Raw genomic sequence first — 17691 nt, 5'->3', positions numbered from 1 at the left:
TTTGTATTCACTAAGATACATTTAATAAGTCAGTTAACCAATCAATTTTACACAAAAAAACATCCATTTAGACATTTATTTACCCATTTATTCTTCCATCAACCTTTAGATATACATATATAAAAAATATTTATTTTTCAGAAAGATACACATTCACTGGATGATGTCATCAGTGATGTCATTTGAGATGTCACTGACCATGTCATGAGTGATGTAATATGTGACGTCATCAGCAGTGCATTGCACGCGCAAGTTATAGTGAGTCCAACTAACTATAACGTGGAATTTCAATGGTTTTATGCGAGTAAAATTTCCACCTAACTATAACTGGTGTGAAACCTATGTTTTTTTCAGTGAATTTAATAGGTTTTTTAAATGCTAATTCCTAACTAAACTGGTGTGAAACCTATGGTTTTTTTTCAGTGAATATATATATATATATATATATATACATATATATATATATATATATATATATATATATATATATATATATATATATATATATATATATATATATATATATAAAATGAAACCCCTCATTTTGTTCCTTTTCAAATTAAATGTATTAAGTGTTACCACTTTATTCCAATCAAGATGACTTCAGGTGTGCCATACTTGTGTCATAAGTAAGACTGTTAGCGTTCTAGTTGTTCTTTAGAACACTCTGGGACATTCTGTCATTGGGCTATAGTTGGGCTACGTCTGGCTGATATTTGGGCTACATTTGGGCTCTTTTGTCTCTGGTGGCCATCTTGCGAGATTGCATATCAGAATTGTTTTAATGAAATATAAGAGGATTTGAGAAGTCACTCAAAATGTGCCCTAATTTTTCTTTCTTCGGCACTAATCATAATTTCTATGGCAAAATGAACCCCCTCATTTTGTTCCTTTGCAAATTAAATGTTTTAAGTGTTAACACTTTATTCCAATCAAGATGACTTCAGGTGTGCCATACTTTTGTCATAAGTAAGACTGTTAGCGCTCTAGTTGTTCTTTAGAACACTCTGGGACATTCTGTCATTGGGCTATAGTTGGGCTACACCTGGCTGATATTTGGGCTACATTTTTTTTTTTGTCTCTGGTGGCCATCTTTGGGCTACATTGGGCTACATTGGGCTACATTTGGGCTCTAACATATATATAGCCCAATGTAGCCCAATATATATTTTTTCAAAGTTAATTTTCGTAAAAACCACTGGAGCATATATCTTGAGACATAGCAAAGGGACATCGGGGTACCAGTCCCTACAATTTTGCCAAGTTTGGTGGAAATCCATTCAGCCGTTCGGGCTAAAAGAGAGTCCAACCGCCCTGTGGAAATTAACATGGGGAAAACACGTTTTGGGACCCCCCTTTTATCTCGGCCCCCGCTTGACAGATCCCCCCAAAACTTTCAGGGAAGTAGCGCAGCGCAGCGAGGCAAAGTTAAAGAAAATTACAGGCAGATCCCTCATTCGGCGCCAAAGTTATTCCCAATAGAATGTTGCGGATTTCCTATGGAAAACAATCCTAACTATAACTACCTACTGGCGACTGCCAGTAGGTAATATATATATATATATATATATATATATATATATATATATATATATATATATATATATATATATATATATATATATATGTATATAGATACACACACACACACCAAAGGTTAAAGTAATGTTATAGTTAGGTGAATATGTCAATGACAACATTAACGGTTTTAAAATGTTTTGCATCTGTTCTCCATTTTGGGTGATAACACATTCCCTGTTGTGAATACAAAAAACAGTTTGTTGGGTAGTAGGCAGTGGCAACTTTCAAACAAACTTTAAAAATAAAATAAACTTTTCCTTTGAAACACAGTTCTGTTTCCATAAATGAAAATTAGCTACATTTAAAAAAAAGTTGCATTTATTATGATGCAACTACAGAGATATTGGTCTGCTTTCAATCTTATTGACCCATCTATTGAGCATTAATGAAGTAGGTTGGAATGTGAATCACTACAATTCTGAATATTGTGAACCGCCCTTTTAGTATGTAGGTAGGCTCGCAAAATTATTTTCTTTTTGGAAAAAGGCAGTGGCAGTTTGAGACCACTGTTTGCGAATGAAAATTTTATGCATCAGGCCCCTGATTTTTCTGACAATATGCCCAAATAGGTGCCTTGTAGGATCTAGGAATATGTGACTTGCCATTTAATGGTTTATATTCATTTCCAAGTTAAACTCCTGCAGTGAGGCACAAAGATGTACAACTGTGAGTATTCTTAGGGTCTGATTTAAGGGCAATCCCACTCATGGACATTTTTAAGTAGTCACATGGCCTCCTGGCGCTGTATGTGTGTGAGCACTTTCTGTATTACAGAAGGGGATGCACAAGGTTCTGCGGCCCCTTGTGTAATACGAAAGTGCCCTATGGGCACACAAAGCAGGCCCAAACACCCATTGAGACCCCTGTGCACTTCTGTAGTACAGCCGAGGTTAGTGTGGATGGTGGATTAGCTGAGTGCCTCTCTCCAAACTGTAGGCGTCCCTCATGTATTGAGAACTTTGTTAGGATAGAGTAGCAGTCGTAGAAGTAAATATGATCCATACATTAATCTCTCTTTCACAGACAGGTTCAGGGGCTAAGGTGAAATGGCTGGTCAGTCATATTAGCAATATGCTCTGTATATTCCTTTGCAAACATTTGTGTGATCAAGTATGAATAGACTATATTATCAATTGTACAATGTTGCTTTTTCATGTCGGAGAATTTAAACTTCATTTATCGAAATGGACAAAATGCATTATTTGAATGTTTCTATGCTTATTATATCTTAGAAGAATCATGTGTTTTGTTTGTAGGCGCTATCCAGAAAGCAACAGCATCAACTTTGGTACCTGGTTTCTACTCTGCATCCCCATCACTGTCCTTCTGCTGGTGCTGTCCTGGCTCTTGCTCCTATGGCTATTCATTGGCTTAAAGTAAGTACACAGTTTGTTGGACAGATAAAAGTGAATTGGCTTTAGTTTTCGTGACAATTACATGCCTTGAAGTGTAGCATCACTGGAAAATGTGTCACATGTACTATTATTCACTTCTACTGTAGAATTATTTTTGGATTATTTAGATAGATTTCGTTTTTACAACTAAACAATTCTGGGTGCTGTGAACGTTATTAAAAATGTATGTTACTTTTGATTTTCGAACAACTTTAACATGTGCAAAATCATATTTAACAAGAAGGAACTGTGGTGGAGCTATGACGAGAACAACTGCTCTCTAAAAGGTTTAATTTACATTTGAAGGCTTGATAAAACAAAGATGCCTGTCACTAAGAATATTATTCAAGTAGCCTCTGAAAATGGCTCTCATAGATCATCTTGCCCTGCTTGCCATTTAAATATGAATGCATTTTCTATCAACATTGCTTAATCTGTAAAAAAAACTAAATGAGATTTTTCAGACGAACCCGCCGCAGGTGCTGTGGAATGCCGAGTTTACCCAATGCTAATGCTTCCTGTCTTGGCTCCACCTCATGCCATTCTCCCCCACCCTATATTTTCTGTCACTTCATTATCTGACTTGCAGCTTATACTACATTCCTGCTAGCTCCCTGTGTCACTGTTTTCTTTACTTTCAACTTCCTCCACATTTTTCTCTTTTCTGCAATTCATTCCTTTGCTTTGGGTCAAAATAAGATTATGAAAAAATAAGTCCCAGTCCTTAGCAAGCATTGCAAAAACCAAAAAGTCTGGCTTTTACCAGCTGGTGCACAGGTTCATTTTTTTTTTAAATTGCAAGCATATGCAACACAAGTTTTTCAAAAGGGAAAAAAACACTCCTGCCTACATAAACACCAGAGAGAATCTTTGTAAGTAGGTCTCTTTACAAGAAGGCTATAGGGTTGGGCAGTGGCTGGCTTTTTGTGTTGCTCTGAATAGACTAAGTTCTAATCTGTGCAAATACTATTCTTCAACAACGAGCATGACAAAAAAGAGATACTATTTGACATTTGTGTTTAAGAAATTAATTTCAAATCCAGGACCATTGGTGCAAATCAAGCATCTTCAGATCTGTCTCCAAATTCACCAAAGAACACTGGTGTGTACCAAGGGTATGTTGCTATCACTGCAACAATTGTATAGTGCGCTCTCAACATGCAAGTCGTTGCTCTCCACTGAAACAGCTCCCAATGAAATCGACAACTGAGATTAGTGTGGTTTAACCAAGGGCGAAGCTTTTATTCACATCTTCGTTGAAACATGACACCATAGTTAAGCAGAAATCATTGTTATGAGCATACAGGACATAAGAGCAGCAAAATACATAATAATTATTGTTATGGGAATCCAGTGCGTAACATCAGCAAAACAGCTCACAGCTTGTTCAAGCAAGACAACATTTATCTCCACATCCCATAACAGCGTAACTCTTCAGAATGCGAAAGGGCCAGCTGCCCCTTTCCTTATCCATCGCCCACACCCTCCACTGGCAACGTCCTCTCGATCACTCAGAGGGATGGATAATGTTTGCAATTGCATACCAACACATAAACGAGGGCACCCCATATTGCTTCTAACCTGCCGGAGCCCCCGTCACCAGGCATATCCCCCAGAATGTTAAACTGCAGGCATCCTAGGGTAGGGTAGAAAGGTCCAGTGTACCAGCAGGTCAGTCCCCCCTCTGCCCAGTGCCCACACAAATCAACACCATTACAGGGTGTAGGTTCAGTAAATTAGTCTACAAATTTGGGTAGGCGCCTTTTTCTGCTACAAGAATTTTCACCAATTCCGCCTTTTTCAAGGGTGGTTTGGTGAGTGTTTGATGTGGTATGTTGAACCCTGGTTCTCAGCAGAGAGAAAAAGAGGCCGATCCCTCGCCTCATGGTGCCTTATGTGCTGCAATTCTGGGCGCCACCCGATGTCATCAAAGGCTACCCTCCTATGAGGAAAAAAGGACGAGGGACTTCCCCACCTTAGCTCCTGCACAGGGAGCGACTAATGGATCCCACTGCTATTGCCCGTACCGCCTGGCCAATCTAGTAATAGCGGGGTTGGGCATGGTGGCATCTTAAATATGCATTGGTATAGCAAATGGAATATGTACTTTGCAGTATCTAGAAAAATGGCAGAGAACTTGGCCTTTAAGAGAAAGAGAAGTCGACATTTTCTTATGGGAATATGAAGGGAAGAGAATTGTTATCTGTATCTCTACTCATTGTCTAAACAATCTGCAAGACAAGTGTCACCTATATTTGCCTAATTCACATTGATGCCCCAAAATTACCATTCTGATTCCTGTAGAGACTCATGTGCTGTTTGGAAGAGTGATATCACTCAGTTTAACGATATTACCACACGAAGTAAAACATACCATTTGAAGTCGAAGATGTAGTTTAGGCGGAAACATTGTTGACAGTGCATATTATTTATTTTAGTTTCAAGGAGATGTTTCGATGTAAGAAGGAGAAGACTGCAAGAGAGAATGCATCAGCGGAAGTGATCAAAGCTGAATACGTGAAGCTTGGCTCTATCAGGTAAGAAATACAGCGAGGTCTTCATGTTGGTAGGAATTACCAGGTTAGGAGTAGAAGTAAAATTATAGCACTCAGATATGATGCTGAAGCACCTGGTCGCATGATGTATGTCCCTGAGGTAGGTCTGTGTTGGGGGATGAGGGATGCTCTTAAATAATGGGAGATTTCAATTATTAGCAAGTGAGAATGTATGTATTAGTGTACTACTTTATTCTTTAATCTGTGATATGATATAACAAGATTAGTATTTTCGAACAGCAAGGCATACACCCGGACTAGTTAGTTGGGACTTTTAAAACAGTCCTTTTGTATTATAAAACCAATACAGAATGATTTAAAAAAAGAAAAGGTAAGAATTATCAAACTGCACACATATATCTGGGCAGCTCTGACTTTCAATAGGAAAGGCATTTTTTTGTTTCTTTAACCCCTTCGACGCTCATGACGAGCTGGGCTCGTCATGAGGTAGCCTCCTCGCACGCTCATGACGAGCCCAGCTCGTCATGTAAAGTGCGATTTAAAAAATCTCAGCGCCGGAGCAGAATTCCAACCGCACGCATGCGGTTAATAACTTGTTCCTAATGAGCATGATACCATCTAAAAAAGAGTTCACTCTTTCAGATCCCTAATGGAAAGTTTCAGGCTGTTTGTCAAGTGAGGGCAATAAGAAGGGTAGGGGGACCTAAAATATTGATTTCCTATGTTAAGTACCATAGGAAACTTTTGTCTCTGATTTAAAAAAAAAAGCTGAACGGATTTACACCAAATTTGGCAGAAAATTACATTAGAACTTTACTAGAAAGCATGCTTTTTGTTATTTGCATTTAAAGAGGTGCTCAGGTTGGTCATAAAGGGGCTAATATCTTAAAAAAGTTAGTGATATCTGTACCTTTGGGTCTCACTGGAGTCCTACAAGACCAAAAATGTTAAAAAATACTCCAATCCCATTGACTTTTCTCTCGTCGGATGATGGGGTCTTGAGGTACCAGGGAATGTACTGTATTCCTCACAATCTAATTTCAGAAAATTTTGCAGTAGCAATTACAGAACTCAGGGGCAGGATCACCGTGTCCTGAAAAATAAAAATAAATTAAGATACAGGGGGCAGGGTAGGGACACCCTGATCCAAGGCACCTGTGGGGACGAGGACAGAGGGATTCCCCCTAGGAATTAAAGTAAAAACAAACCAGGCTGCTGCTACCACAGTAATCTCATGGAAATGGTCATGGACCTCCAAGAGGTATTCCAGTGGACCCACTGTACAAACTTCCACCCCATGGTACCGTGATGCTCTGCAAGCTTTCTCAAGGAAGCTTGCACAGTGCTGTGGAACCATGGTGTGAAAGTTTCCGTTGCAGGTGCCACAAGAGTATTGCAGCACTGGAAAAAAAAAGTGACTGTAGGGGTTGGCCACACGCAAGGGTTTGGGCATAGGGTCTGGCCGAAGGCTAGGTCTAGCAACAACCCTCTGCTGCACACAACTAAAGGTCATGCACAGCTGAGGTTGGCCTGCATGTGGGGATTTGAGCACATGGTCTGGTCGGCCTTGTCGGCTTGGTTGAAGGGCAGGGCCTGTGGCCAATCCACACAGTGTATGGATGAAGGTTGTGCACAGTAGGAGTTGTCTGCATGCAAAGAGTTTGCTATTGGTTTAATTTAAAATGTGATCTATACAATTTTTTTTTTAAACCAAAGGTTAAAATGACATTATAGTTAGTGGTGCATGATGTGGGAGCTAGTACCAAAACAGTAAAAATACCAAACAATAAAAAACCCATACCAACTTCAAACTATAGAGTAAGAAGTAATAAACAAAATGACACCAAAACAAAAAAAATCCAATAATGCGAACCAGAGATATTAATTTTTAATATTTGAAGCAAAAATAGAGCAAAAATCACTGTGTCAAAGATAGTCTAAATGATGAGTTGGAATTCTACCCTGAATAATTGCCATTAGTTAAACTATTTGTGAGCATTAGTTCAATCACCTTTTGTATGTTTAATGTAAAGGCCTAAGTGGTCAAGGTTAGACCCAGATGTGGGATTGTGCTCATTGTGCCACTTGAACCAAGCTGCACTTGACCGAAAAGTACAAAATAGACCAACTTTGGTCTTTAGTTGTTTATATTCCAGTTTGGAGAGGACCTGGCATGGCAATTCAGGCTGGACTGTCCTTATTGGAGCAGGGCCAAGGCTGATTTGCATATGGCTGGGTCTTAGATGATGTTTGGTTTGGCTTTCTACCCTAAGCAGTTGCCAGCAGTTAGACTAGTTGCAAGAATTCTTCTCATCACCTTTTGAGTGTTTGACACAATAGATGCACTCCATTCAAGAGCAACCTTGTATCCAGACACATTCCATGCACACTATACTAGACATGCATGCATACTCACACATTCCAAGCACGCATCCTATTTAGTCTTGCTCTTACCTACATATGTGTTAATGGTACATCTATTTTCTCAACAGGGCCAGCAAACATTGATGTTACACATGCTACCATCAGTGTTAATTGGGAGGAATTCTACACTGTGTGACCATAATATAATTTTGTCTTCAGTGCCGGCTTTAGGGCAGTGTAATCGGTGTGTCCACCCTGGGTGCTGACCTGGAAGGAGGACACCGATGTTGGGGAGAGGCGCTGTGTTTAGTAGTAACTTACGATTTAAAGCACCTACTTCAGAGTTCCTTGTGCATCAAGCTTTCAGGCAGCAATATAGATGTCAAGATAAGTCTTGTGAATAATGTTCCTGAGAGAGAGATCAGAGTGTTGTCTCATGGCAGTCTTAGACCTTATACTACCTTGAGAAGAAGCATTTTGCAAAAATAAAAGTAACATAAAGTAGCGCAGAGGGTTGATACGCCTGCTGCAACACACAGATCTCTATTTTAAGTGGATAGCTGAGTGGATTAGTAAAGCCAGGCTTTACCAGTGCTTTTAAACAAATGAAATGCATGTGAGAGACGGGCTATGGAGAGATGAGGGGCACTTTTGCAGGGTGTTAGTGGGGGAATCAGAGGAGGAGGTCATGGCGGAGTGCCAAAAAAGATTGCCACACCGGGTGTTTGTCGTTCCTCGTTAGGTTTTGATAAATTAACCATAATACTATTTCACAAAGTGTTAAACATGACTAATATACGGTAATATATACATACATATGTTTACATGCATTCATCTTTAAGCGCAGATGCACATATAAATAAAGGAGGATCTTCCTCACAAACTACATTTTGTGTCTACCAGAGTACTACTCACATACTAAAATCTGCTACTCCCAAACCTATGGCCCAAGCCTCCACCTCCGCCTCTCCTGTCAATGGAGTCAGAGAAATAAGATAACACCCTTATGAACTAATGCTAAATAAATTACGTTATTCCCAGTAGGTAGTTATAGTTAGAACCTATACTCCATAGGAAATCCGCAACATTCTATTCCCAATATCTTTGGCACCGATTGACGAATCTTCGCGAAATTTTTAAAACTCGTGGGGCGCTCCTGTCCGCTCCTATCCTAAAAGCTTCACCATGATTCGTCAAGCGGGGGCCGAGAAAAAAGGGGGGTCCCAAAACGTGTTTTCCCCATGCAATTTCCCATAGGAACCTTTAGCCGTAGCTACAGCCTGAACTGCTGAATGCAATTACACCAAATGTGGCAAAAAGGTAGGCCTTGATTCAGAGTCGTGTCTTTTTGTTAAATGGTGTCACTCCGTTCAGTAGTTCCTGAGAAAATCAAAAGTAAAATCACCTATATATCTATGGCTGCACAGGATCCAAGCACCCTCTCGATGACAAGCTGTATGCTAATTGGCTGTCAACACTCCAAACCAGGAAGTGTTGGCAGCCATCTTGTGCCTCGGTAGAACCGAGGCACAAGAAAACAGTAAAACAATAGAAATACCCTGACCCCCTAGGTCTGCTTTTTTTTTTAATTGGCAAAATCCCCACAGGGTGCAGGGATCCTGCAGATAAAAAAAAACCGAAGCGCGTGCTTCCGTGCCTCCTTGATAATTAGCCCCCGGGGGTCAAATCCCGGAGGCAATATTGTTTATGTAAAGGGGGGCCCGGAGGGGCCCCCAGCCCCGGGGACCGCCACCCTGGGGGCTTTTTTCAATTATGTGCGGGGGTTCTCAGGCCACCCCAAGCCCCGGGGACCGCCACCCCTGGGGCTTATAAATATATGGGGGGGCTTAAAGTCCCCCCAAGCCGCGGGGACCGCCACCCCCGGGGCTTTAAGAATAGATTGGCAGGGGGGCTCACGGCCTCCCCGCAGACCATGGGACCGCCACCCCCTGTGGCTTGTGTTTGATAATATTAAAAACCTGTGTGGGGGTGTAGCCTCCCCCAGCCCCAGGGACCACCACCCTCGGGGCTTTGTGCATGTTGGAAGGGAGGCCGTGCGGCCCCCTTCCTGGAGCCCTCGATGGCCCTGGGGACCGCCACCCCCCAGGGCCGGCTCCTGCAGTGTCACGGGGTGCCCACCCCCGGTACACCGTGGTTTGCTATGGCAGGACACGAGCCTCCAGGCTCCCGCCCTGCCATAGGAAACTTGGTTTGAATTTTGAAAGAGAGCAGGGAAGCCTGCTCTCTCTTTCAAAATTCAAACCAAATTGCTTTTCCACACGGGGAGCTGCATGTTAGGAGCTCCCCATGTGGTAAAGCAATGCCGACTCCCTAGGGAGGCGGGGAGCTGGCAGGACCGTGGGGAGATTGTGGACCCCCCCATGGTCCCCAACGGAGAGGGCCAACCCCGGGGGATGGGGTCCCCGGGGCTACAAATGGCCCGGGAGGGGGGCCAAGCAGCCCCCCTCCCAAAACTTAAAAAAATAGAAATAATAATAAAATAGAAAGGCCGGCCCCGGGGGATGGGGTCCCCGAGGCCATAAGTGGCCAGAGGAGGGGGGCAATGCACCCCCCTCCAAAAAAATGTAAATAAATTAAAAAAGGGCGGGCCGATTAACGCCTCGGGAGGGGAGCCTCACGGGCCCCTTCCCAATTTTTAATTAAACAAAAAAAGTTAGGGGGCAGGCCCTTGGGGATGGGGTCCCCATGGCCAAAAAATTAGAAAAAGAAGGGGGGCTACGCAGCCACCCTTCTTAAAAAAACAAAACAGACCGGCATCGCGCCGGAGGCCAAGCCCCCTCCTTTCAGTACTCTGCAAACGCACCCCCTGGTGCGTTTGCAGATGGGAAACGAATACCACTTGAATACTGAGGGTCCTGGAGAGGTGTTCTGAGGCCACTCCCCTTTTTACACCTCTCTGCAACGCAGCTCTGTGGCGCTTAGTGGAGGTAGCTCCCCAGGGACCCTCAGGATTCAAGGGGAGTTAATCCCCCAACTTAAAACGCGCCCGTGGCGTTTTCACAATGATGAAGGGAGGGGGCGGATTCTGAGTTGACATGTGTGCAAACACACCATGTGGCACGGTTTAAGTTGGGGAATTAATTCTTCTTCAATCCTGAGGGTCTCTGGGGGCCAACTAGCCCTCCAGGTACCTCCAGTAAGCGCCTCAGAGCTGCGTTGCAGCGTGTTATAAAAAGGGGCGTGGCCTCTGAACACCTCTCTGCAACGCAGCTCTCTGCCGCATACCGGAGGTACCTGGTGGGCTAGTTGGCCTCTCAGGATTGAGGTGGAATTATTTCTCCAACTTAAAACGTGCCACAGAGCGTGTTTGCAGACATGTCACCTCAGGACATGCCCCCTTCCTTCACCATTGTGCAAACACGCCCCTTGACGAGTAGTAAGTTGGAAAATTATTTCTCTTTTAATACTCGGGGTCCCTGAGGGCCAACGAGCCCACAGGTATCTCCAGTATGCGCCATGGAACTGTGTTGCAAACAGGTGTTTAGAGGCCACGCCCCTTTTTACACCTCTCTGCAACGCAGTACTGTGGCGCTTACTGGAGCTACCTAGTGGGCTAGTTTGAGCTTAGGGACCCTTAGGATTCAAGGGGACTTAATCTCTTAACTTAGAACGGCCACAGGGCGCCTTTACAGAGTGGTGAAGGGAGGGGACGGGGCCTGAGGTGACGTGTGCAAACACGCCCTGTGGCGCGTTTTAAGTTGGGGAAATAATTGCCCTTTAATCCTGAGGGACCCTGGGGGCCAACTAGCCCACCAGGTCCTTCCAGTAAGCGCAACTGCGCTGCGTTGCAGAGAGGTGATGCAGGCTGTGCCCCTTTTTACACCTTTCTGCAATGGTGCTTACTGGACGTACCTAGTGGGCTAATTTGCCCCTAGGGACCCTCAGGATTCAATGGGACTTAATCTCCCAACTTAAAACGGCCACAGGGCGTGTTTACACAGTGGCGAAGGGAGGGGAATGGGGCCTGAGGTGACGTGTGCAAACACGCCCTATGGCGCGTTTTAAGTTGGGGAAATAATTCCCCTTCAATCCTGAGGGACCATGGGGGCTAACTAGCCGACCAGGTGCTTCCAGTAAGTGACACTGAGCTGTGATGCAGAGAGGTGGTCCAGGCCGTTACACTTTTTACACCTCTCTGCAACTCAGCTCTGTGGCACTTACTGGAGGTACCTAGTGGGCTAGTTCCACCCTAAGGACCCTCAGGATTCAAATGAACTTAATCTCCCAAGTTAAAATGGCCACAGGACGTGTTTACACAGTGGTGAAGGGAGGGGACGGGGCCTGAGGTGATGTGTGCAAACACTCCCTGTGACGCATTTTAAGTTAGGGGAATAATTCCCCTGCAATCCTGAGGGCTCCGGGGGGCCAACTAGCCCACCAGGTGCTTCCAGTAAGCACCAGTGCGCTGCTTTGCAGAGAGGTGGTCTAGGCCCTGCCCCTTTATACACCTCTCTGCAACGCAGCTATGTGGCACTTACTGGAGGTACCTGGTGGGCTAGTTGGATCCTAGGGACCCTCAGGATTCAATGGGACTTAATCTCCCAACTTAAAATGGCCACAGTGTGTTTACACAGTGGGGAAGGGAGGGGACAGGGCCTAAGGTGATGTGTACAAAGAAGCCCTGTGGCGCATTTTGAGTTGGGAAAATAATTCCCCTTCAGTCCTGAGGGACCCTGGGGGCCAACTAGTCCACCAGTTGCTTCCAGTAAACGCCACTGCGCTGCGTTGCAGAGAGGTGGTCTAAGTGTGCCCCTTTTTACATCTCTCTGCAACAGAGCTCTGTTGCGCTAATTGGAGTTACCTAGTGGGCTAGTTGGACCCTAGGGACCCTCAGGATTCAAGGGGACTTAATCTTCCAACTTAAAACGGCCACAGGGCACGTTCGTTTACACAGTAGGTAGTTATACTAGTGTATGATGAGGTGTATCAGATTGTCACGTGGATAATATCATCAGTGATGTCCTCAGTGATGTCATTTGAAATGTCATCAGTGATGTCATCAGTGATGTCACTAACTATGTCATGAATGATGTAATATGTGACATCATCAGCAGTGGATTGCGGGCACACGAGTTATAGTTAGTGGAACTAACTATAACAGAGGAATTTCAATGGTTTTGTATGAATGTCCAGCTAACTATAACGCCCCTGAAACCTATGTTTTTTTCAGTGAATTTACAGGTTTCAGGCACAGTATAGTTAGAAATTAGCAGTTAAAAAACCTTTGAATTTCACTGAAATAACCATAGGTTTCAGGGGCGTTATAGTTAGTTGGACATTTCACTTGTACCAAACCATAGAAATTCCCCCGTTATAGTTAGTTCAGCTAACTATAACTTGCGCGCCCGCAATGCACTGCTGATGATGTCACATATTACATCAGTCATGACATGGTCAGTGACATCACTCATGACATCACTCATGATATCTCATATGACATCACTGATGACATCACTGATGACATCATCCAGTGAATGTGTGTTTTTCTGAAAATTAAATATGTTTTATATATGTATATCTCAAGGCCACTGGCAAAATAAATGGGTATATAAGTGTCTAAATGGATGATTTTCTTTTTTGTAAAATTAATTGTATAACTGACTGATTAAGTATATCTTAGTGAATACATAAATTAGTGAGTAATGTTTAAATATGTAAATATCTGTATCAGTCTCTCACTTTGTGTATAATTGGCTGCATGGGTTGGTGAGTAGCTACATGAGTGTCTATATGGGTTATTAGTTGTTTTTTTGAGTATCAGTATGAGTGTCTGAGTGTCTGTATGGTTCGGTTGGGGGTATTGCTTAGTGCATAGATACATGAATGAGTGACTCACTATTTATACGTGTTGAAGACAGAATGTGTGCAGGGCTGTGTGGGTGGATGAGTGTGTGTATGGGTGTGTTAGTGAGTGAATGACTGTCTCAATAGTGTCTTTACGAGTACCTACATATGTTTTAAACTAGTATATGTGAGTATTGGTGTATGTGAGAGTGAGAGATTGGAAGAGTTCCTGTACAAATAAGTATGTGTTTCTATAAGTGATTGTTTAAGAGAGTCTGTATGTGTACGTTTCTGTAAAAGTAACTGTGGTGGTGTGTGTATACCTGTGTATGCATGTAAGTGGATGTTTGATACTTTGTTTGCATGTGTAACTATGTGTGTGAGTAACTATATGGATGAGTGTCGGTGTGTAACAGGATGTATAGGTGTATGAGTAAATATGATGAGTGAGTACATGTATGAGTGACTGTATAGGACTGTTGGTGAATGAGTAGATGTGTGTGTAGATCTTGGAATTACTAAATAGGTGTGTTGTAAGTGGTAATGGTATGTCCATTGTCTTGAAAATGTTAGTTTCTAATTTTGAGTGTGTATATCAAAGGTTATATTAGGGTAAGAGGAGATCTGGCACTCTATCACAAGGATGATGTCGTCAGTGATGTCATTTGAGAAGTCACCAGTGATGTCATGAGTGATGTCACTGACCATGTCATGAGTGATGTAATATGTGACGTCATCAGCAGTGCATTGCTGGTGAGCGAGTTATAGTTAGCTGAACGGGGGAATTTCTATGGTTTTGTACGAGTGAAATGTCCAACTAACTATAATGCCCCTGAAACCTATGATTTTTTTTCCAGGGAATTTCTAAGGTTTTTTATATGCTAATTTCTAACTAAAACGTGCCTGAAACCTATCGTTGTTTCAGTGAATTTCAAAGATTTTTTAAATCCTAAGTTCTAACTATAACGTGCCTGAAACCTAAGGGTTTTTAAGTGAATATATGTATATATATATATATATATATATATATATATATATATATATATATATATATATATATATATATATATATATATATATATATCAAATCACACAAAGTTTGCCAAAGCTTGGATGAGCCTCACACAGGTAGGTTGAGTAACGTGCATTTATTCAGGAAGGCTGCAGGCAGATTTAGTGACAAACACCCATCTCATGCCGACGCGTTTCGAGTCATGCCGACTCTTCTTCTTGGGCAATAGCATTTTGTGAAGACCGGCTACAGCAACCATATTTAATCTGATAGTCCCCGCCCCAGTGGGCGTTGCCGGTTATGTTGCATCTTGGTACTTGTGGTTGCGATGTTTAGCTCCAGTGAGTCCGTCTTTCAACAGCATGCTAAAATTAAAAACCACAGTGGGGTGAGGAAGTTTGATACTTGTAGCTGCCGCACCATAAGTCCTTCGAGAGCACGACCCCCTGCATAGGTCACACCGTGTGGTGTGATCGACGCTGATTTACAGCTGGGCTCCTCGGCGACCTGGACCGGCCGCCATCATCAAATCACACAAAGTTTGCCAAAGCTTGGATGAGCCTCACACAGGTAGGTTGAGTAACGTGCATTTATTCAGGAAGGCTGCAGGCAGATTCAGTGACAAACACCCATCTCATGCCGACGCGTTTCGAGTCATGCCGACTCTTCTTCTTGGGCAATAGCATTTTGTGAAGACCGGCTACAGCAACCATATTTAATCTGATAGTCCCCGCCCCAGTGGGCGTTGCCGGTTATGTTGCATCTTGGTACTTGTGGTTGCCATGTTTAGCTCCAGTGAGTCCGTCTTTCAACAGCATGCTAAAATTAAAAACCACAGTGGGGTGAGGAAGTTTGATACTTGTAGCTGCCGCACCATAAGTCCTTCGAGAGCACGACCCCCTGCATAGGTCACACTGTGTGGTGTGATCGTCGCTGATTTACAGCTGGGCGCCTCCGCGACCTGGACCGGCCGCCATCATCAAATCACACAAAGTTTGCCAAAGCTTGGATGAGCCTCACACAGGTAGGTTGAGTAACGTGCATTTATTCAGGAAGGCTGCAGGCAGATTTAGTGACAAACACCCATCTCATGCCGACGCGTTTCGAGTCATGCCGACTCTTCTTCTTGGGCAATAGCATTTCGTGAAGACCGGCTACAGCAACCATATTTAATCTGATAGTCCCCGCCCCAGTGGGCGTTGCCGGTTATGTTGCATCTTGGTACTTGTGGTTGCGATGTTTAGCTCCAGTGAGTCCGTCTTTCAACAGCATGCTAAAATTAAAAACCACAGTGGGGTGAGGAAGTTTGATACTTGTAGCTGCCGCACCATAAGTCCTTCGAGAGCACGACCCCATGCATAGGTCACACCGTGTGGTGTGATCGACGCTGATTTACAGCTGGGCTCCTCGGCGACCTGGACCGGCCGCCATCATCAAATCACACAAAGTTTGCCAAAGCTTGGATGAGCCTCACACAGGTAGGTTGAGTAACGTGCATTTATTCAGGAAGGCTGCAGGCAGATTCAGTGACAAACACCCATCTCATGCCGACGCGTTTCGAGTCATGCCGACTCTTCTTCTTGGGCAATAGCATTTTGTGAAGACCGGCTACAGCAACCATATTTAATCTGATAGTCCCCGCCCCAGTGGGCGTTGCCGGTTATGTTGCATCTTGGTACTTGTGGTTGCGATGTTTAGCTCCAGTGAGTCCGTCTTTCAACAGCATGCTAAAATTAAAAACCACAGTGGGGTGAGGAAGTTTGATACTTGTAGCTGCCGCACCATAAGTCCTTCGAGAGCACGACCCCCTGCATAGGTCACACTGTGTGGTGTGATCGTCGCTGATTTACAGCTGGGCGCCTCCGCGACCTGGACCGGCCGCCATCATCAAATCACACAAAGTTTGCCAAAGCTTGGATGAGCCTCACACAGGTAGGTTGAGTAACGTGCATTTATTCAGGAAGGCTGCAGGCAGATTCAGTGACAAACACCCATCTCATGCCGACGCGTTTCGAGTCATGCCGACTCTTCTTCTTGGGCAATAGCATTTTGTGAAGACCGGCTACAGCAACCATATTTAATCTGATAGTCCCCGCCCCAGTGGGCGTTGCCGGTTATGTTGCATCTTGGTACATGTGGTTGCGATGTTTAGCTCCAGTGAGTCCGTCTTTCAACAGCATGCTAAAATTAAAAACCACAGTGGGGTGAGGAAGTTTGATACTTGTAGCTGCCGCACCATAAGTCCTTCGAGAGCACGACCCCCTGCATAGGTCACACCGTGTGGTGTGATCGTCACTGATTTACAGCTGGGCTCCTCCGCGACCTGGACCGGCCGCCATCATCAAATCACACAAAGTTTGCCAAAGCTTGGATGAGCCTCACACAGGTAGGTTGAGTAACGTGCATTTATTCAGGAAGGCTGCAGGCAGATTCAGTGACAAACACCCATCTCATGCCGACGCGTTTCGAGTCATGCCGACTCTTCTTCTTGGGCAATAGCATTTTGTGAAGACCGGCTACAGCAACCATATTTAATCTGATAGTCCGCGCCCCAGTGGGCGTTGCCGGTTATGTTGCATCTTGGTACTTGTGGTTGCGATGTTTAGCTCCAGTGAGTCCGTCTTTCAACAGCATGCTAAAATTAAAAACCACAGTGGGGTGAGGAAGTTTGATACTTGTAGCTGCCGCACCATAAGTCCTTCGAGAGCACGACCCCCTGCATAGGTCACACCGTGTGGTGTGATCGTCGCTGATTTACAGCTGGGCTCCTCCGCGACCTGGACCGGCCGCCATCATCAAATCACACAAAGTTTGCCAAAGCTTGGATGAGCCTCACACAGGTAGGTTGAGTAACGTGCATTTATTCAGGAAGGCTGCAGGCAGATTCAGTGACAAACACCCATCTCATGCCGACGCGTTTCGAGTCATGCCGACTCTTCTTCTTGGGCAATAGCATTTTGTGAAGACCGGCTACAGCAACCATATTTAATCTGATAGTCCCCGCCCCAGTGGGCGTTGC

At 43.9% G+C, this 17691-nt stretch overlaps 1 protein-coding gene across 1 annotated transcript in view; it reads left to right on the top strand.

Moving 5' to 3' along the window:
- SLC13A1 (solute carrier family 13 member 1) overlaps positions 1 to 17691 on the top strand; it is a 328809-nt gene that overhangs the window by 228341 nt on the left and 82777 nt on the right. Inside the window, exons 9-10 of the mRNA XM_078680827.1 lie at positions 2838 to 2957; positions 5414 to 5512. Of these exons, the coding sequence (XP_078536953.1) occupies positions 2838 to 2957; positions 5414 to 5512 (219 nt within the window). The remainder of the gene's footprint in view (positions 1 to 2837; positions 2958 to 5413; positions 5513 to 17691) is intronic.

This window comes from Lissotriton helveticus, chromosome 1_1, assembly GCF_964261635.1.
Source record: "Lissotriton helveticus chromosome 1_1, aLisHel1.1, whole genome shotgun sequence".
Classification (NCBI taxonomy): domain Eukaryota; kingdom Metazoa; phylum Chordata; class Amphibia; order Caudata; family Salamandridae; genus Lissotriton; species Lissotriton helveticus.
Note: the sequence above shows the minus strand (reverse complement) of the source record. Positions and strands in the feature narration are given on the sequence as shown.